Source organism: Polypterus senegalus, chromosome 4, assembly GCF_016835505.1.
Source record: "Polypterus senegalus isolate Bchr_013 chromosome 4, ASM1683550v1, whole genome shotgun sequence".
NCBI lineage: Eukaryota > Metazoa > Chordata > Cladistia > Polypteriformes > Polypteridae > Polypterus > Polypterus senegalus.
Window position 1 is genome coordinate 39,208,053 of NC_053157.1, and position 22,132 is coordinate 39,230,184.

The 22,132-nt window shown below is 37.3% G+C and overlaps 1 protein-coding gene across 2 annotated transcripts in view; it reads left to right on the plus strand.

Annotated features, from left to right (window-relative positions):
• The first annotated feature begins 8,562 nt into the window (after positions 1 to 8,562).
• The window catches only part of LOC120527272 (potassium/sodium hyperpolarization-activated cyclic nucleotide-gated channel 1), a 346,712-nt gene continuing 333,142 nt past the window's right edge, over positions 8,563 to 22,132 (plus strand). For both annotated transcript variants that reach the window (XM_039750499.1, XM_039750500.1), the window contains exon 1: positions 8,563 to 9,076. In XM_039750499.1, coding sequence (XP_039606433.1) covers positions 8,721 to 9,076 — 356 coding nt within the window. In that variant the 5' untranslated portion in view covers positions 8,563 to 8,720. The remainder of the gene's footprint in view (positions 9,077 to 22,132) is intronic.

Sequence of the window (22,132 nt, forward strand, 5' to 3'; positions counted from 1 at the left end):
GACCACTTGTGCTTTAAAGACGGAGTATCAGACAGATATGACTCTTCTATCAGGATTGAAATGTCTCAGAATAGGATCACTATACTTAAATTGTATTTCTTTGGATTTATTGGCATTTTGCTTGCTTGGTCTAATTTTATACCAGGAAAACACATTCCACACACTACCAGAGACACCAGAACAACTCTATTTGGGAAAACAAGGTTTTGGGACTTGCAGATTTATACTGATGTGCCAATTGTGTGCTCAATGGTGAGAACAAAGTAGAGGATGACTTCTCTGAATATTTGACTTCTATCACTACTCAGTAGGCTACCAGTTGTTTTGGGTGCATCACCCTCTTTTCAAACATGTATTTTTACGTATAATATTCAATATATGTCTGCCGACTTGACCACAGTATACCTTTTTCTGAACCTAACAAAAAACTGTTCTTGATGAAACTGCTGTTCATAGTCAATTAATTCAGAATTGTTTGTATGTTTTTTTTTGAATTGCAAATCAGTACGTTCATGTTACAATGAAGAGTTTTGTATTCTCATCCACAGTTGCACCTAGCTGATGTCTTTCCCTCCAGCATCCTTGCCAACAACACACCAGCCATTATTGTTTGTTAGGCATGAGCAAGTTGAGAAGCCTTCATTGTAAAAGTTCCAATGAAATGTACTGCAAAAATCAACTCTTTCTCCTAGTCACGGAGATCTGTTCTTCATGGAATCATATCCAGCACCTGGAGTGTCCAACATTTTTATACATGATCTTAAGTATGCAGAGATTTTAATTAAAGTTATGTTCACACCTCTGAACAACCAACTGATTTCAACAGTACATGTACAGTATCTCTCACTCAAATGCTTGACTTATTTTGCCACTTATGTGTACAATATATGATACTGATATAAATTATACTTGTCTTTTTGAGTACAGACATATTGAATATTTTCTAAAAGAGACAATATTACTTGTAAATAAGTCTATAGCTTGAAGCATAAATTATTACATATTAATACGATGGGTGTATTTTCCATTTATAGAATGCACCGCTTACATCTCACAGTTTCAAGCAAATATATTTTCTACTGCCATTATGTATCTGAGCAGTATCCATATCAATGTCAGTAATGCATTTCTCTCACTCGTCTATTACACTCATGCAGTTCAACTAGTGGTTCACTGAAACCAATGTTTTCCTTAAAGCACCTGTCCGGGGATCCACGAAGTTCCCGAATGCTATGTTAGCAAGTAAAGGGTATGTCCCCACATGCACAAAAGACAACATCAGCACACCATTTAAAAACAAAAATTCTGACTGTAAACCTCTCTATCAAGCACAATGGATTATTTGGAAAAATGAATTGCACCCTTCTGTTAGTTCAAAATATTTTATCAGGGATCATAAAAGAACAATCAGTATGACTTATGACTAGTGTTATGAAATCTTACAATCAGCTTAGAGCCAATTTGAAAATCCTCCTTTAGTCATATAAAGATATTAAAGGCTTTGTCCCAACTTTACAAAACATTGTAATGCCTATACTGCACTGTAAACACTTCGATCATGAGATGTAGGGTTTACAATTGAAAGGATAAATAATTGTACTAAAAGAGGCAGAGTCTTTAACTATGTGAACTTTCAAAAGTAAATTAAAACTCAAATATAGGTCAAGACTTGGTTATAAATGTGTAAAAGGCACAAAGTCCTGAAGGCAAAGAAGAAACAATAAAGAACTGGAGATGGATTATAAATAAAGATAAGGCTTAGACATGGTCAGGGACAGTTTAAAGGTCAAGTACCAGGGAGCAGTTAAAATTTCCATGTTTTGCCGAAAAATCCTGAGTAGAGGATCAGCAAATAGATTTGGAGATGACATGTAAGCCTTAAAAGAAATAAAATTTGAAAACCTGGAATTCAAGATTTAGAGTCAAATTCAAACCACTAAACCCAAGTGTGATGTCCCGGGTGCCCATAGCCTTGGGAGTCTTTCAGTTGTCAGGACATTGCTAGTCATAACTGAGGATGGACTACAGCAATAAGAACAAAAACAACAAGAAATGGTGCAAAGTGCTTAGTGTGTTTATTCTGAACAAACTGTCCATAATGCGGTACAGTTCATATCTCCCATAAATAAAAAGTGGAAGTGTGGAAGTTAAAAAGCAAACAATAAATAAAAACAAAAGAAAATGTTAAAAATAAGAATAAAATCGCAAAGTTAAAATCTGCTTGTTTCTCTCTCTCTCCTGTCTTCTCTGTTCTTCAACTGGGTCTTATTAACATTACTGAGACACTAGAGAGCAAGCAAGAGCAGTCTCAATTCATTGGCTTTTGTCCCACCAACCCCATTCGGTACTTAAAGACAGGCTACATCATCCCACCACCCTCCTCAAGTATACATGAGATGTCTCTCAAAGCCATTAGTTGTTCCTGTGCCTACAGATGCTCAACAAGACTGACCTACCTCTAAAGCACTGTTCTTCTCACTCCCAGTGATCTCTACGCGCTTCTTGTCCACCAGACTGGTTCGATTTCAGAAACCTTCTCTTTGTTCTTTCAAAATCATCTTTCTTGTTTCCCCATCTGTCCTATGCAGATCCTTTTTATTGTTAGTGGGTGTAGGTGCATTCTTTAACAACACATGGGGAATCAGTAAGTAATGGTTGAGCTGATGGTAATCCCACATGAACGAACAATCAACCAATTTCACCATTGAACACTACATGGCTGCAAAGATTTCCATTGGCACCCAAAAAAAATCCAACCATGGTCTTAACACTAACTTGGTTTGATTAGGGAGATCAGGCTAATCAAACCTTTATGTGAATGCACGATTGGTTCCAGTCTCCCCATTGACTCTCCACGGGTCATAATTTGGATGCCACACCTATGGTAGTATGAAGAAGCCAGGGTAAGTTAGAAAAGAAAGAAAAGAACAGAATGAAAAAACTAGGAAGTTAGGTGAAGAGAATTGGTGGGAAGCCAGAGCAGTGAGAAGACAGCGAAATGGAGGCGTGTGCTCAGAGAGGTGCTCCTGGGGTGGAGTGGATCTTTCCTGTTTCTCTGTAAAGAGCAGGAATGATTGGGACTCCTAGGGATCCTGTGGACACTGAGAATGGCATAAGGAAAATGGAGCTGGGCTTGGTATGACCCAGTGGAGGGATAGTGGCCAGAATGGGAGTCAATGAGAACCGCTTGCGCCAGGGTCTTGGCCCCTCTGAGCATATCTAGGAAATGGGGTCAGTGGAGTGAGACAAGACTGAGAGGGCAAGAACACTGGAGAATGGAGATGTTATCTTTGATTTTATTGGGAACTCGCAAAATACCCGTGCTTCGCAGCGGCGAAGTACTGCCTTAAAATTTTTATTAAGAAGAAAATTAAACCTTTTTAAACTGAGGGAAAATATACCAATAATTATTTGTTAAGGATCTCCTTGTATACCACATTGTGAGTTCGGCCCTCCGGTTGTAATATGACCAAGCTGTGCGCTGAGCTTACTCTTGAGCATGCAACTTACAGTTGGCCATATGAATAGTAATTTTGTTTCAAATCTCACAGTTTGGATTGCTGCTGTCATAATCGGTTTGAGTTTCATGGTTTGTTTCAATTACGACAGTATTTGTAGGACTTGTGTTGAAGTGACATTCGGCATCTATCAAGCGTTGTAAGTATACAACCGGTTTCATCGATAACTTCACATCCAGCTTTTGAGAGTTTAAACATTCATAAAAATCAAAGTGTTCACTACTAAAATCGTAAAATCTAAGATGTTTAAGAGGCATTGGCAGTTGTCAAAAAGTGTAAAATATTTGGCCATTTCAGTACACTTGAAAGCGACAACCGAACATTTCAATGGCAGCCATCAACTCACATGCAGATGCATAGGTGAAGGGCTTAAGCATTTCACTTTTATAGTGCTCCTGTGTAGTATAATTATCTCCTGTACCGTCATCAGTCCACACCTTGAACCTGTCCCAGTCATTCAATACATAAGACACAATGTTCCTCCAGATATCAAGAGTGAGCCTGATATGGCCGTGCAATATGTAACAATGAGAATGGAAAAGGTAGGTGCCATCTCCGGGCATGGAAACCACTCGGTAAGTGACAGTTCTTTGATCGATGGTGATCACCTCGATAGACATGTTAATGGGGGTACGGTTGGAATGATAAAGGAAATGGGTATCTGAACAATGTAAAGTAAGTCTAAAATACCCACACAATAACTATAATCATAATAAATGAACAATAAAACATAAAAGGCTGTACTTATCAGCAGGGAGGCGTGAATCCCGTGGCGAAGCAAGGAAGGGAATGTAGAGACTGGAGCGACGGACGGCCTTATATAGGCAGGCAGCCAACAATGTGAGAGGCATTGGGATGGGGGACCCAACGTCGCCTCACACAGTGACCGAGCTGCAGGCTATGGACGTATATAGGTACGTAAGTAGAATTCAGTTAGCGTACCAAATTTCTTGAAGATGGGCCCATAAGTAACAAAGACCGTTGAAAAGTTCAATATGGTGGCTGACAGTGGCATCATACCACCGAAATAAGTACATACATTGGTTTGGGTTAGCGCAGGGAAGCCACCTACCAAATTTCGTGAAGATGGGGCCATAAATAAGAAAGTTTAACATGGTGGACGTTGTCGACCGTTATCGACCGTTATGACCGTTACGTGTAGAATTTCGAAATGAAACCTGCTTAGCTTTTGTAAGTAAGCTGTAAGGAATAAGCCTGCCAAAGTTTAGCCTTCTACCTACACTGGAAGTTGGAGAATTAGTGATGAGTGAGTGAGTGAGTGAGTGAGGGCTTTGCCTTTTATTAGTATAGATATTTATTGATATTGTTTATTTAACTTTTTAACTTCCTCACAGAACTGAAAAAATAAATTTCAAACTGTACTTTTTGAACACTTTAACAAATAAAAGCACAAAGCACTTTTTTCAATAGTTCTTGTTCTGTGTCTTCATTCACACTGGTTCATCTTAGTCTATGACTATCAATGTCCTGGATTCAAGGAGGAGAATTGCCAGCTGTGGTTCAACTCAGACATCACACCCTCTGAATTCAATTCACCTCAAGTGTGGTGAGAAAACAGAAATATTGAATAAAAATTTTGGTATACTCAGCAAAATGTGTATATCAATGAGGAAGACAAAAAACTGAAAAGGTTTTGAGTGGATTTTAGAGGTGCAGTGGTCTTTTCAGTGTCCCTGATGGTAAGGCAACAACATTTATTTATGTAGCACGTTTTCATACAAATAATGCAGCTCAAAGTGCTTGACATGATGAAGAATGAGAAAAAAGACAAAATAAATAAGAATTAAAATAAGGGAACACTAATTAACATAAGATAAAAGTAAGATCCGATGGCCAAGGAGGACAGAAAAAAAAAAAACTACAGACGGCTGGAGAAAAAAATAAAATCTGCAGGGGATCCAGATCACGAGACAGCCCAGCCCCCTCTAGCCATTCTACCTAACATAAATGACCTCAATCAGTCCTCGTTGTATTCAGGGTTCTCATGGAAGAACTTGATGATGATGGTCATGTGGACTTCTGGCCTTTAATCCATCAATGTAGGGATATCATGGTGCTTTGATCAGGTGGTGGTGGTGCAGGTCGCCACCCCAGAAAACCAGAAAAAGAACAGAAGAGAATGTAGGGGTTAGTACAGATTTTGAATATGAATACCAAGAATAATAATGATAATTAATTGAATATACAGAGCATCAGGATTGAACTAAGATGAAGCTATGAGAATGCCATGTTAAAGTAATGTTTTTTCAGCAGTTTTTTAAAGTGCTCCACTGTATTAGCCTGGCAAATTTCTATTGGCAAGCTGTTCCAGATTTTAGGTGATTAACAGCAGAATGCCACCTCACCACTTCTTTTAAGTTTAGCTCTTGTAATTCTAAGCAGACACTCATTTGAAGATCTAAGGTTACAATTTGGAGTGTAAGACATTCTGAAATATGACATGAAGCAAGATTATTTAAAGCTTTGTAAACTATAAGTAGGATTTTAAAGTCAATTCTAAATGACACAGGTAACCAATGTAGTGACATCAAAACTGTGGTGATGTGCTCGGATTTTCTTTTGGTTTGTCATGTGTTGGGTGTGGCAATGCGCTATATCAGCGCATACTCCTAACCTTTCTCTCTCTGTCTCTGTGCTCACTGCAGACTCAACTTTCTGTTTGCCGTTGGCACGAGTGGAACCCGTCATGGCCTTCTGCTGTTGCAGCCCATCTGGCTCAAGGTCTTATATGTTGTGCATTCTGAGATGCTTTTCTGCTCACCACATTCATACAGAGTGGTTATGTGGGTTGCTGTAGCCTTTCTGTCAGCTGAAACCAGTCTGGTCATTCTCCTCTGAACGCCCTCATCAATGAGGTATTTCCATTTTCTATTCGTAGACCTGCCATGTACTGAAAGCTTTTGGGTTTTTTCACCGTTCTGAGTAAACTCTACAGATGGTGGTCTATGAAAATCCCAGAATATCCCCAGTTACTGAAAAACTCAGACCAGTCTATCTGGCAACAACAATCATGCCACAGTGGTAATCACTGAGATCACATTTTTTCTCTGCACTGGTGTTTCATGTGAACATTAACTGAAGTTCCTGGCCTGTATCTACATGACTTTAGGCACTGCGCTGCTATCGCATGATTGACTAATTAGATCATTGCATGGTTAAACAGGTGTACAGGTGTTCCTAATTATTTGCTCAGTGAGTTTATACATGATTATGCAGTTTTAAAAATTCAAATTAAATTCAGTATTTCATTTTCATTGGCGGCGGCACGGTGGTTCAGTGGTAGCGCTGCTGCCTCGCAGTTCGGAGACCCGGGTTCGCTTCCCGGGTCCTCCCTGCGTGGAGTTTGCATGTTCTCCCCGTGTCTGCGTGGGTTTCCTCCGGGCGCTCCAGTTTCCTCCCACAGTCCAACGACATGCAGGTTAGGTGGATTGGTGATTCTAAATTGGCCCTAGTGTGTGTTTGTGTGTGTCCTGCGGTGGGTTGGCACCCTGCCCAGGATTGGTTCCTGCCTTGTGCCCTGTGTTGGCTGGGATTGGCTCCAGCGGACCCCCGTGACCCTGTTCGGATTCAGCGGGTTAGAAAACGGATGGATAGATGGATTTTCATTGGCGATTCTAAATTGTCCCTGGTGTGTGTGCGCCCAAAAGTGGGCTGCTGCCCTGTTTGTTTCCTGCCTTGCGCCCTGTGATGGCTGGGCCTGTCACCCTGTAGTTAGAATTTAGCGGGTTGGATAATGGATGGATTTTATTTTTTTCAATTATTTTTGAATTTTTCCACAGGATCTTTTAGATTGCCAAAGTGCTGTTTACCGTATGGACATTACCAAACCCAAGAATTACAATGCAGAGACAAGTTTGTGTAACTAAATAACATTTTTTAAGATGAATGGAAGATGTAATACCTGAAAAAAATGGAGCACAGTGAAGACCAATATTGACCGGGTCAGAATATTCCTCACAGTCGGTATATGACAGCTAATATTCCCTCCCTTTATTATTAGCACTTAAATGCCCTTGTTCTTTTGAAATACTGCCTATAGGTTTTACTATACTGTATATACAGTATATCCCTTATATATGTTTTAATGTTACCTAATATGTTTAAATGAAATATTGTTAATGACTTTGAAGGGCACTTACTATGACAGGTGCTACAAACAATAAAGATCTGACAGATGGATATGACCCACGGCTATCATGGAGTTGGAGAGCCACCTAATCTCTGTCTTTTTCCCTGCCTATTTTTCAAAATGGTGACTTAGTCTTGCTGCATACAATATAAGCCTATTTATGAAGCAATGAAAATGTGACTCTCATCTGTTCATAAAATTGTCCTCATTAAAAGATGTGTATCACTAAATTAAAAAAGACATACATGGTTTTGAATTCGGCAGAAAAAAACTTGGGGCACAAACTGAGTCACAAATCTAGAATAACTGTTGTAAAAAAATTAAGCAAAAGAAGATCATTCACAATTATTATCAATTTTAGGTTATGCTATTTCAATACTCGTTTCATTTTTAGTTCTAAACTAAATGTTTTATGGTATTATAATTTTTATTCATTTTAATTCTAGGAATAAATGAGACACACACAAAATAATACAGTTTGATATATGCATATATATATATGCATATATATATATATATATATATATATATATATATATATATATATATATATATATATATATATATATATGGCATTCATCACGTGCAAAATAATCAAATAGGTTGCTTGCCATGGAATGTGGACTTTAATAATTATAATAATTCCAGAATCCTTACAATGATTGTCAAGTAAAAGGAAAAACGACAGAACATGTAGCTGCTCTAGAGCTTGTTTAGAATAGAGCTTCTTAATATTAGATAATAAATGAAGAAATAAATTAAGGCATTTTTTTCGCAACTGACGGAAAATGCAGATAGAGGTTTGTATTCTCCCTTTCCGACACTAGATGGCGACAATTCAAGAAACCCGATCTGCTCGGTACACCACAACTCGCAGCCTTAGTTTGCAGCAGTTGCACAGCAGGCAGTGGAGCTGATCACTTGAAGGGCATCAAATGATACACGAAGCGAGCTTGCAGTGGGTCCTCTTGACTTTAGTAGAGAGCAGCAGCAGTCTGTCATCTCATCAAGGAGACTGCATTATTTGAAGAAGAAGAAGAAGAAGAAAAAAAATGGCAGACAAATCTAATTCATTTTCAAATAACAAAGACGAGAAATCGGATGGAAACAATGTATTTCAAAGGCAGGATTCAATACAGAAGAGCAACATGGGAAGCCAGAACATAAAGGACCATGCCAATTCTGTGGGCTTTAAAATGGATCGGGAGGAAGCCATGGTTGGGTTTGATGATTTGGACGGGTCGTCGAGGCAGTATGGTTTTATGCAAAGACAATTCGGGGCAATGTTACAGCCCGGGGTTAATAAGTTCTCTCTACGTATGTTCGGAAGCCAGAAAGCAGTGGAAAAAGAGCAAGAACGTGTCCAAACTGCGGGATACTGGATTATACACCCCTATAGCGATTTTAGGTAAGGAGGAGAAAGTCACCTTCCACACCGCGTGCCACCGCTTTTAACCTTCCAAACGGGCATTGGTGTTCTAATTGGTGCAGTCGTTGTATTGTTGACATCTGTCGTTAATAAAACATTTAAATCTGATTATATTTAAGGCGTTCTCCCGAATCTTTATAAACAATATACCACCCTTGAGGGTTTTTTTTTTGGTGAAAATCATTGATGTATTTAATACAGAGAACATATTTGCAAACCAGAATCAAAATCCGTTTATACGGGTATATATACAAGCGCCTGTTACTGTTTTTTAATATCACAAACACAATGCAATCAAATATTTAAATCGTTGCGCTCGATTTTGACATTTATATACCTGTCAACATGATAGTTGAAGTAGGAAGGGTGACATCTTGAATATTTAGATTTTCTCGCCTTTCGTGCCTGCTTTATAGAGATCATGTACGGTATAATAGTGATATAGCACATAGTTTTCGCTTGTACCTCTGCGCGAGGTGGCACAAGCGCGCCTTGCCAGTACTTGCAGCGAGGAATTACAGCATTGGGTTCAACTTTTATTTACTAAAAAGGAGGTTGAGCAAGGCACATTTTTAAAGATGTACTACCTGCTTTGTATCTTCTTTAGAATGCACCAAACAATGTGAATTACATGTATGTGTGAAAAATAATGTCTTGCTTTTAATTAATATACTATATATGACATGTGTGGTATCTATATATCACACATTTTGGCTATGCGAAAAGATGCAAAGGAATCAAAATATTTTATATGTCTATTTTCATGACTTGTAATTGTGTTTAACTGTTCTGTGAATTACGTTAGGCAACCGATTCTTCCTTTTACAGTTAAGCATACCTTAAACCACGCAACGATGATGCTTTTTAACAAACTATAATGACAGACAAATATAGACGAGCTGTTAATCAATCGACGTAAAGATAGATAGATAGATAGATAGATAGATAGATAGATAGATAGATAGATAGATAGATCAGGTGAAATTAGTATAGATAGATAGATAGATAGATAGATAGATAGATAGATAGATAGATAGATAGATAGAACAGGTACATTAGTATAGATAGATAGATAGATAGATAGATAGATAGATAGATAGATATTCACTTGTGCAATACCCTAATGTTGAAAGTAATAAATTTCAAAGGCACACTGCTTTTGGTTGTGCTTCACACATGCCAATGAAAATATAGGATGGCACTCATTTATGCTGTTTAAATACATGTCATGGAGGAAGGACATTTAGGGAACAATCTGTCTCTCCCAATTTTTAGGTAAATTGTCTTTAGTTAAGTTAATATTAAGAACGTTTTTAAACTTTCGAAGTGCTGTACAGCCGTGTAATGTCAACGCGCTGCGGAATGAAAGACCATCAGGTACAATACTATTGCTGCATGTAGGTTTACGACAAGTTTATGCGGACTGTGCGTGTTTTTCCCCCTCTTCGCGCGTATTGAGACTTGGTTACTTACAATATTGCATAACATTTCATCTCGATCATGCAGATTTCAAACATTTCTGTACGCAACTCTGCAATTTACCTTAATGAGCTGTCCTCGGTGCTGAAAACGCATTACCCACCCCAAAATGCGTGCTTAATTTCCATTTTCGCACTGGTCTCACGACTATAGAACTCAATGACCTTGTAGTTATTTAAAGTTCAAGGAAAAGCTATAACCTTTCTTACGAAGTGAAATTTCAAAGGGTACTTAAAGGTTAAGCTTTTTAAAAGCGTTTCTGACGCCCCTTTGCGACGATATAAGTGGATATGCAGATATTCGCTGTACAGACAGTCCACCGATAAGCTTTATACGATTAACACATAATAGATCCGATCTCCGTGAACCCATTGACACCAGGATTTAAACCGAAGGTGAACTGGGATTAGTGGAAGGCTGTCCAGCAACATTCTGAATTAGATTACACGTTGCTTTATAAATGAAAGTACACAGGCACAATTACGTAACAATTCGATCAGCTTCTATCAGAAACTTAACTTCTTAAAAAAAAAAAAAAAACATCGAGCGCTTTTTTTCTTTGAACCAATTCAGTTTAGTACTGAAAGGTTACTCTTAATTATTAAATAGCATTATTGCGACGTGTTCTAATGCTTCTTATTACAATCCACTTGAACCAAACGACGTTTTAAACTTTGTTTTCTAAAACAATTTAGTATATCGTAATATGTTGCTTATAAATATTAAGAACGAAACAGCAGCATTCTGAAAAATGCGTCCGTTTAAGCATACTTAAGTGTACCGATGATACGGTGTTTTAAGCCAGGAAAAATGTTTACCTCTGATTATCATATATAAAAAAGGTGTCTCTTTAACACCATATGTTAATTTAGCATCCCGTAACCACATATTTGTTTATTGTCTTTGTCATAAAAAATGAAGACTAAAAATAACTGTTTCCATTTTAAAGTGATGATGTAACATAACCGCCATGAAACCGCAGTACCCTAAACATCTGAAAGTACTCCTGTGAAAAGTGCCAGATGCTCGTGTTAAGACCTGCAGATAATGAATCGCGTGTTGTGCTCGAATAATTAACACGAATGGCATCAGGGAATGTGTCAGTTGTCTTCTTTAAACTTTGCTGTAATATTTGTAACAAGCAATCTTCTGCTTTGATTAGATGTTAATCAATATGCAGGCTGACTTTCTGCTGGAGGAATATGGTGGTGCTGGGGCTACTATAATATTAAACACTCGAAAGTGTAAAGTGTCAGTAATTAAATTAGTATTTGAATTTTACAGCTCAGCGTTTACAATTAGACGATAGATGGATGCACAAGAAAGCATCTAACTAAACAGACAATGGAGACAATAAATGCAGATTTTTTTGTAATAACCTGTAACTATTATAATTTGTATAAGTTTATTTCTCCTTATAGTCATAAACTTTTGCCAACATATTTTTTAGATGCGTTTTGTATTTAGTATCTAGGGGTGTATTACCACAATGTATTGTCTTTCTGAGATAATAGCTTTTTTAAAGCCATTTTACAGGTTCAAATATTTGCAATTGTTCTACTTTCTCCTTATAAAATGGGTTGTTTTATATTATTAAAACACTAATCACATTACCTTAAATAAAATATGTTCTTATAATTTTTGTATATTTTTTGTTTGTGAGGCAGATAGGAGAGGATTAAAGGTGCTGTGTGGTGCTGCAATAACCTGTAAAAAGAGTACTGCGAAAAAATACGAGTGCAATTTCAGTTACTGTGGGAATTTTCAGCCAATAGCCATGGATGATATCAGCCCTCCAATGTAATGCAAGAGAAACAGAACAGCCCTGCTGCTTATCTTCCAATGCACCGTATGCAGTTTATTCAAACAAAATTTCTGTAACATTTATGCTGACTCAATGAATATATTTACCAATATATTCATTGCCATTCTTCCCCACTACCTTTTAATGAGAAAAATAAAATGAGTAAAATTGTGGATGAGAGTGGATATTAGCTGTCTTCTGACACACCTTTACAGCAATGAAAAACAAACTAAACCACTTGCTAAGTTTAGCCTGAGTGAAACATTTTGCTGCACAAAATAAATACTGAATGGCTATGCTTCTACGTGTGTTAATGTCATAAGAATCGAATAATATTAGCATTTATTAACGTTTTAAAACCAAAACCCACACAAAAACGTTCACATTTTTAAAATAAATCCACATTTCATAATACCCTGCTTAGGTTGGTTGTTGTCTTGATGCTGACCTAACCTTGGATTAAATGAGATCCGTACCATAGTGGATGGACTTTTCCTAGAATCTTTAATCACATTAAAAAGCTGTGTGATTATAACTTTAAATTCCAAATTGAACTATTTGTTGATATTGCACAATTCAAATCCATAACAGGCAACACACCAATGCAATATAAAAGCAATTTAATGCTGGAGAAATTGCAAAGAGAAAAAAAAAAAGTTTTTCTGCACATTGCTCAGAATTAATAATAATGCCATTGGGGTTTGCAATACAGTACAGAAAAGGCTCCAGTGGTTTTGAATTTCTGTCAGGATTCCTAACTGTGCCTATTTTAGTTCCTGCATGTAGCAGCTTATCTGTGTTTTAGTCTTCATACAAGCTCAGTCAAGCTGTAACTCTCACACCAACACTTTTTTCCGTCACCTTTAACCTGGACCTAGCATGGCTGACGTTAGAGAGAGTACTTTACTATCTGAAGGTTTACTTTAAGATGCCATTTACAGAGTTCATTCTGGGGAATTTGTTCTGTAATTAAGATATTTTTGAATTTCTAAGACTCTGGGCTTTTACAATAATGGTGTACAAAGAAATATAGAGCAGTTACATTAAGGCTCATAAGCACTTGTTAAAAATAAAAATAATGTTACTTATTTAGAATTAGTTCCACAAATAGAAAGACCCGTATTGATAAATGAATCATTAATGTATGTACAGTATGTATAAATATACAATAAATAATAATGGGGGCTGAGGGTGTGATTATATTTATCCATTTTCCTACCCTTCCCCTTAAAGTCTGTCACATTTAATATTGTGCACTTTTCTATTATCACTTGACGGACTATATGAAGCCAGAAAAGAAATCAACCTTCATCATTTCATTTGTGATCATTTTTAAAAAATCCAAAGCAATCCATGTTTAATAGCATTTTTAAACTGAAGGCACACTATTCTGTTTAATAGTGAATTGCAAGACTTTTATCCGGTGTCATTTGCATCCGGAAAACAGATATTTTTGTTTATGCTTTACATAATAACAAAAATTAATTTCTGTTGTTCATAAGTTCACATAAGCAAAAACATATTTTTAGGGAGATCTCACTTGTTTCAATTGATAAACACTACATGGAAAAAATGTAAATACAAATATGATTTGCTCCCTAGTAAGGTATCCATGGCTCACTCTTCAGGCCCATGTAGTCCCATGTCGTCTGTGAATTTTACCTTTTACCTCATCTTAGGTGTGTCCTTGCTGATAACCCATCCAGGCAATATGATCCGTAGAAGGTGTTTGTTGTCTGTAGCAGCTAACTAAGACAGGTACAGTCTACTGCGTTATTTACCTCTGACTCTTTTCAAAACTTCCTTGCTTGCATTCCTCCTACAGGTGCTTACTTAAAGAGGCAAACATGTACAACACCTCGCTTCACCAGAGATTTACAGACCTAATAATTACCATGTGTCGCTTGCACTTAGCAATTACAGCACCAATTGAATTTATGCTCAAATAATGACATAACGCGCCTACATGCGTTTCCTTCTGTATTCTCATATAATATTTACTATACTGCTGTGTACAGCTGGCATAGTTTGGTAAGTTTATATGCCAGGTGGCACAGTGACACCATGGTTAGCACTGAGGCCAGTGTCGTAGGTTCAAATCCCACATACAGTCATTGTCTGTGCGGAGTTTACATATTCTCCTTGTATCTGCATGGGATTTACACTGCATGCTCTGATTTTTGTTTCACCCATACCCAAAGATATGAAAGTAAGATTAATTTTGTGATTCTTCAGCTCTGATGCTCTAATTTACCTCAGCAATGTGTTAATATGAGTATGTAGTTGCAGTATATGATTTACTGGGTTGGACAATGGTGAGTCTATCCATTTTTGAATCTTCTGGATTTGACTGGATTTCTGCATGACTTATATATAAAAGTGTGATCGGAACTAAGCCATAATAATAGACAACCCCGGTCTGCTTAAATTAATAACACACTGAGTACTTCTTCTTGTTACTTCTAAACACATCATTTAAAACCTAAAGGACCAATCTGTAAAATGAATGTGAGCTCTTTTATTTAGCAACTGAGAGACATTCTCAGAGAGAGCAAGAATAATTTCAACAAATGTTTCCCATAGCTGCTTTTCAGACCTGTACAACAGTTGGGAATCATTTTTGATCATTCTGTCTACAAAACTGTTTCTGTTCTTTGATAATTCCATGATTCCTCGCATGAATAGCTTGCTTCAGCTCATACCACAGCATCTCAGTTTGGCTCCAGACTAGATTTTGCCTTGGTAATTCCAGAGCAATGATTTTCTTCTGTCTAAGCCATGCTTTTGGTGATTTACTCCTGTATTTCTGTTCAGTGTCTTCTTGCATCGCACACTTTGATTAAGCTTTCCGTGACAGACTGCTACTCTGACATTTGCCTGTAAAATGTCTCAATAAAATTTTGAATTAATTGTCTTCTCTATGAAGATACTGTCCAGACCCTGAGGCAGCAAAGTAGCCCAAAATCCATAATGATCCCTCCATCATGCTTCACGATTGGAATGAAGTTTTGATGTTGGTAAATGATGTTTTTTTCTCTTTCCAAAAATAGTGATAAATGATTCTGCCAAAGATATTACTGTGCATTTTTTTCATCCACCCATGGAACAGTATCCAAAATGTATTATGTATAATGTTATTTTAGCAGGCCTAGCAAAAATATTTTAGGACCAGGAAGTAATATGTAGTCAGAAGGCAAAAAGAGCTAAGCACGAGAGATCAAGAAATCATGAATTAAAACTGAGATGAGAAGTAAAAATTAAAGTTAAAACATAGTAGTTAGTTTAGGGAATGACATACATACGTTCAACAAAAAAGAGTTTATCTTCAAACTCGGATGAGGAGGTCCTCAAAAAGACGGCATTTTAACCTATCAAGTTGTAATCAGGAGTTCACGACCTTTGAGGAGATGTCCCTAATAATTTAGATAATGACCTAATGACAAGAGAAACAAACAGCTGTAAAGAAATTCTGTAAAAAAACAATATGGTGGTGACAATACTACAAAAAAATGAGTGATCAATCAATAATCTCACCTCAAAATTAGATTTCTCACTTTTAAAAAATGTAAAAGTAGTTTAAGAACGTACCTTTCAATACGCAAACAAACATTATATTTTTATTATATATTTTTAAAAACCCAATTCATGGCACAGGGAGTCTTGGTATTTAGTGCTTCTTTTGTAAAGCAGTGATTTCCTTTAGTGGTGTGCTAAGAACACAATCTTGTTCAGTGTTGTTCTTGTAGTGGACACATGAACAAAGGTTTTGCAAGGTTAAAATGTCACTGAGGTCCTTTGGTGTTAACTTGGTCTTCTTTTTACTTCTGCCATTGCACTATTTGCTCATACCATAATAACCTTCCTCCATTTGTACACAAAATATCTTACAGTGGGCTGAAGAACACCCTGACCATTAGAAAAACCTCTATACTCTTGCATCTTTACACTTTTCTACAATTCTTCTTTTATGGTTGTGTGATATTTCTAACCCTAACCAAACTCTGTGTACCTTTTTTACAGGGCAGAGCACCCTCACCTTCAATCTGATTTCATTGTATGGAACACCTCCACAGATCAATTTCCTCTGGAGAATTCATTAGCTTACATGTTCAAATAATGTTAAAACCTAGACTGTGAAAGTTTAAATGGTGCATTCAGTATGGACATGTAGTTGTTTGAACTTAGTTTAATCAGATTGTATTTGTCTACTATTGTGAATTAGTTGAAGATTAATTCACATTTTATAAGTAATTCAAAGCACTACCACGAGTGTATTCCTTCTTACCTCCCTATTCTTGAATGCACTACCCTATGCACCATCTGTCTCTCCAGTTCCCAACTCATTTAGATACCACCAGGTTAAGACATTTTAACATTTCACAAGGTTTAATTCCATGACTATACCTATAATTTTGTTTGGTGTCATTGTAATCCTACAAAGTCACATGTACTAGTAGGACATGGTGATTTTTTACAGCCCAAGAAACACCTAAAAACACAAACTCTTTCTAAGCTTAAAGGCAAGTAGAATTTTTTTACACTACCTATCTCCTGTAATCCTCCTTTTCTGGCATGGGGCTCCTTTAAGGGATAAGGCTGGCTTTCTATCTGCTGCTTGTACATATTTCTCTCTCTTGCTATCGTTCTCTATCAGTTTTCCTCTAATCTTAGTCCCCTTAGATAATTCCATATCAGAGCACCTTTAGTATTAGAGGGTATCGTCCCCCTGCAGTACCTACCAACCCACACTTGCTTGTAGAGTGGGTCTCTAATTTTCATTATGAATCGTTCCCTCATTTAATGTGCCCTTTTCCTCCACTTAACTTGCAGCCACTTCATCCCACAAATGAAATATCAAATGTGCAAAACGTTTGGATTGTATAAAATTCAAGTGTGTACAGATACTTGGTTTGCCAGTTTGAAAACTGGAGCATTTTTGAATTTTCTAATCTCTTCATCAAAGAGTTTGTTATCACAAGTTTGTTCATCAGATATTATTGTAACAATGAGTCATATTCAAAAATAATAATGATAATATATTGTAATTACATGTATTACTAGAGCTCATAAAATATGTTTTTAATACTATTTTAGAATATGTGGCTGCTTTCATAGACGGTACATTCTAGCTCAAATGATGAAAAGATTCATGTGTTATTGTTAGTTTTTTGGATGTGGGGGGTCTGTGGCCAATTGCAGTTTAAATTTGTTAAACATACACTTTTTTCAAGGAATTGTCCTGTGGAGATTTAAAATCTGGGAGGCACAGTGGCTCAGTGGTAGCGCTGCTGCCTCGCAGTTAGGAGACCTGGGTTCGCTTCCCGGGTCCTCCCTGCGTGGAGTTTGCATGTTCTCCCCATGTCTGCGTGGGTTTCCTCCGGGCGCTCCGGTTTCCTCCCACAGTCCAAAGACATGCAGGTTAGGTGGATTGGCGATTCCAAATTGGCCCTAGTGTGTGCTTGGTGTTTGTGTGTGTCCTGCGGTGGGTTTGCACCCTGCCCGGGATTGGTTCCAGCCTTGTGCCCTGTGTTGGCTGGGATTGGCTCCAGCAGACCCCCGTGACCCTGTGTTCGGATTCAGCGGGTTGGAAAATGGATGGATGGATATATTTAAAATCTGAGTTGAAGTCTCAAGCTAAAATTGCTGGCTTCATCCAAACATAAAATATAGCATTTACATTTACTTATTTGGCTGAATCCTTAATCCAAGGCTACATACAAAATTTGAGTTACAACTGGTTATATTTCTTTTGTTTTACCAATTGGAGCACAGGCAGGGGAAGTGATTTGCTCATGGTCACACAGCGCCACTGTGCTTTTGAGATAAATTACAGCATCAGAGAAATATTAAATCATCATGACCTTTACATAATGCAGCTATGAGGTTGTTTTAAGTGTAACAGAAATATTGAGTTTAGTCAATGCAGCATAAAGTGCCACTGGGTCATCTTACATACATTTCTACATACAGTAAGTTAAGTTGCTTGGATTTTTTACATTTACAGACATGAACATCATGTCACTTACCTGCTTTCATTTTAAGGTGTAGGAGAAATGAACTGCTTTGACTGAGGTTTCTGTAAGATGTTGCTTAGCCGCAGAAATGAGCGTAGAATAGAGCAGAGGCAGACTATCATTATTAATGAACTGAACAAGTAAAATACACATTGATATTTTTTAAAGTAATACTTGGTCATCCAACCCCGCCTACATCTGACCACGCCCCATCTCGAGTGCATGACTGCAGGTCAGTGGCTGGTGAACAAATAAAGAAAAAAATGTTTTAAAAAAAGTTGAATTAACAGCTTTTTCCTTGTGGACAAATAAAGTTCTATCTATCTATCTATCTATCTATCTATCTATCTATCTATCTATCTATCTATCTATCTATCTATCTATCTATCTATCTATCTATCTATCTATCTATCTATCTATCTATCTCAAAGTAAAGATGAAATTATAAACCATTTCATAGTTGAGGTCACACATAATGTTTCTCTCTTTTAAGATAGATGAGTTTGCAAATTTAACAGTATTTTTCAATGTATACAGCACAGTATAAGTGAGATACCTTAACAAAATTTGAAATTTACTTAAAAACTTCCTTTAAGAATAATCCTGCAAAATTCAACAAACTCAGTCCACTGGGAGCCAAGTTGTTTCACGTAGACAGACAGACAAACGAACATGACTATCACTGTGGGTGCTTTTCGTAATATATTCAAATAAGCCTAAAAAGAGTGATTTATTAAATCAACAAGCCCAGACAGATTGGCTGATGGAAGAACATAAAGCGTCAAGCAAAAAGATGACAAATCAAAGTTCTGCTACCTTACAGGCTTTTTCCATATACAGGGTATTGTATGGTCAGGCTGAATTAGACTTCTGTTCCTTAGAAAACCACTTCTTTTCAAACTAGTATCTCTTTTTCTTTTTTCTGACATTTCTTACTCCCAGAAAGTAAACCTGTCCCCAAGCCCCATTGCAAAATTCTACATTCATGGTAGCACTTTCAGCCTTTTCTGAGTTGGCATTGCTACTCCCAATCCAATTCCCTAAAATCGTGACTGGATTCTGGGTAAGGTAAGGTCTTGGTACTGCAAAGTTAGGTAGCCATTTGCTGGCCCTTGAGATCATTGTACAACAGAGGATTGACTCACAGCTGCTTGGCCAAGCCTGTTAAGCAGCTTCTGGATTGACTTTTCACTAAATTGGACAGCAGGCACTAATGTATCCCTCATGGAATATAACTGCTGGATAAGATAGGAGGCAGCACTATAATGTAATGTCACGTGGCCCAAGGTTTGGAAAACAATAAGTGACATATTGCTTTCCTGATCTGAGCTGTCTATAATGTTCTGCCAGGCCTGTCCAACCTCTACATTTGGAGCTGGGCAAAAAACACCTGCATGCCCATTGTGCCAATGAAGAGAGACACTGGAACATATCCTTAACAGTTGCCCCAAGGTAGTGGGAGAAGTATGCTATTGGTGGAGCCATGACCAAGTGTTCAAAGAGTTAGTGAAAACCATCTCCTATTCCATTGGTAACATCAAGCATCAAAGTGCACTATTAGATTTGTTAGGGAAGGAGAGCTACCCCAACTCCAGAAAGAGGCTGCTGCTAGGATTCTTGCTTCTACACAGGGTTTGCTGCAGATAGTTGATCTAGGGAAGCAGTTGAATTACCAGAGTCCATCTGCATGACCATCTTAAGGCCTGATATTACAGTACTGTCCAAGTAATCTAGGCAGGAGGTCAGTTTGGAACACACTGATCCCTGAGACGGCAGAATGGAGAAAGATAATTAGGGGAAAAGGGATGAATATGAGGACTTTGTGCTGCAGTGTCACAGCCAGTAATTAAAGGCTCGGTGTGAGCCTCTAAAGGTGGGCAGCAGGGGTTTTACTGGCAAGCCGTTCAGCAGAGTACAGTTTACTGGATGTGGTGAGGGTGAGCAACAGCATATTAGCAAACTACTTTGCATTTTAGAAGTGGCAGAACATTCTTCTAGATGGCTGTGGATCAGGAGCAGTGAGTTAGGTCAGCCCTAGCAGGGTTGCCAGGGTAAAGGTGACTGATGTTGAAAAACTTGAAATACCTAGTTGCATCAGATTACATCACTGATAATGTGTCCCAATGTATCACAAGATGTACATTGACCTCTTAACAATCCTCTACATGATGCTCCAACCCAAACCTGCCCATCCTGCACACTCCTCACCCACCACCCCTATGGTGCTTCTGGAGGAGTCCCTTCTGAGGCAGACCCTGCAGTAACTTGAAGTAATGCTAACATGAGCTTTGACTCCAGAAATGTGTTCCTCGATTTATACTGTAAATAGTTCCTTTTGGGCCCTGTGATTGTTCTTAGTCTTCCAGATGCTATCTATTACCTTGGTAATATATTGCTGCCTGGGTAACACCTTACAAGATAGATAGATAGATAGATAGATAGATAGATAGATAGATAGATAGATAGATAGATAGATATTACTATATTGATCCATAAGTATGAATTTCATTGTACTCTCTACATGTGAAATATAATTTGAACATAAAATTGAAAAGAAATTCACTTGCTCCAGCAGATGAAGACCAGCATTATACATACTTCAAAAAAGTTATTAACAAAGTACAAATTATTATATACAATAGGTGTGAAACATAGAATTATATGCACAGCTAGCAATAATAATATAAAACGTAAAGAAATATTGTCTCTGTGCCAATGTGTTTACTATAATTGGCTAGGATGAAGAAAGGCACAATGAGAGTAGGCATTATATAATCTGAAGAGCTCCAGGCCATGGTGGAATGAACTGGTGACCAAAGGCGATTCAGAACATCATGTCATGGAGAGGACTGGCAGCATTAGTCATAATGGCATCCAGTTTTGCCATTATCCTCTTTGATGTCACTGATTCCAGTGAGTCAAGGGTCAGCCCTTCTGATCAGTTTATTCAGGCCTTTGGCATTTTCTGAGTTGGTGTTAATCCCCTTAGCACCCACTATATCTAAACTCCTGTTATGTTATATTTAGACAATGTCTAGACATGATCAGAAGCTGTTAAATTATATTTATTTTCCTTTGAATGAAATATATTCAAATCTCTAATGGCCCAATCAAACCTCAAGCAGAAGTCTATTAATAGATTAATATAAAAGGAAATGTATTTTTTGAGCAATAAAATATAATATGCTGTCAGATTTTCAGTAGATCTCATAAAGAGCTTAGCTTGCTAACAGAGTAAATATGGTAATGTTTTAACTAATTTTTTATTTCTATTGTGAAATAACCGAACATTATTAAATACCAACTTTTAATTGTGAACATCCTTTGATCATTCCATTAAAATTATTTTTCAGATTCAGTTGTAATTTCAGAAACCATAACTATTCTGGGGAAAACAGAATATTTAATGATGGATATGATTTACTGAAAAATGTGCTACAAATGTAGAAAAAAGCAGTTTAAAATTAGTAACAAGGAAAAGATTTTAACTTTTAACTTTGCTTAATAAAGCATGAAATCCCAACCATATAAGTTGCTGGAAAATTTTAAAATGAAATGTAAAAGTATGCATTTGCTTGATGTAAAGAATGAGTGTATATTTCAGTTAACATAAACATTGCCTTTGAAACAGCACAAGGTTGCAAAGCTGTGGAAACTTCCATCCATTTTCTAAACCCACTTGTCCAGAGCAGGGCCACTGGGGAAGCTGGAGCCTATCCCACCCTGCAAACAGTCCCA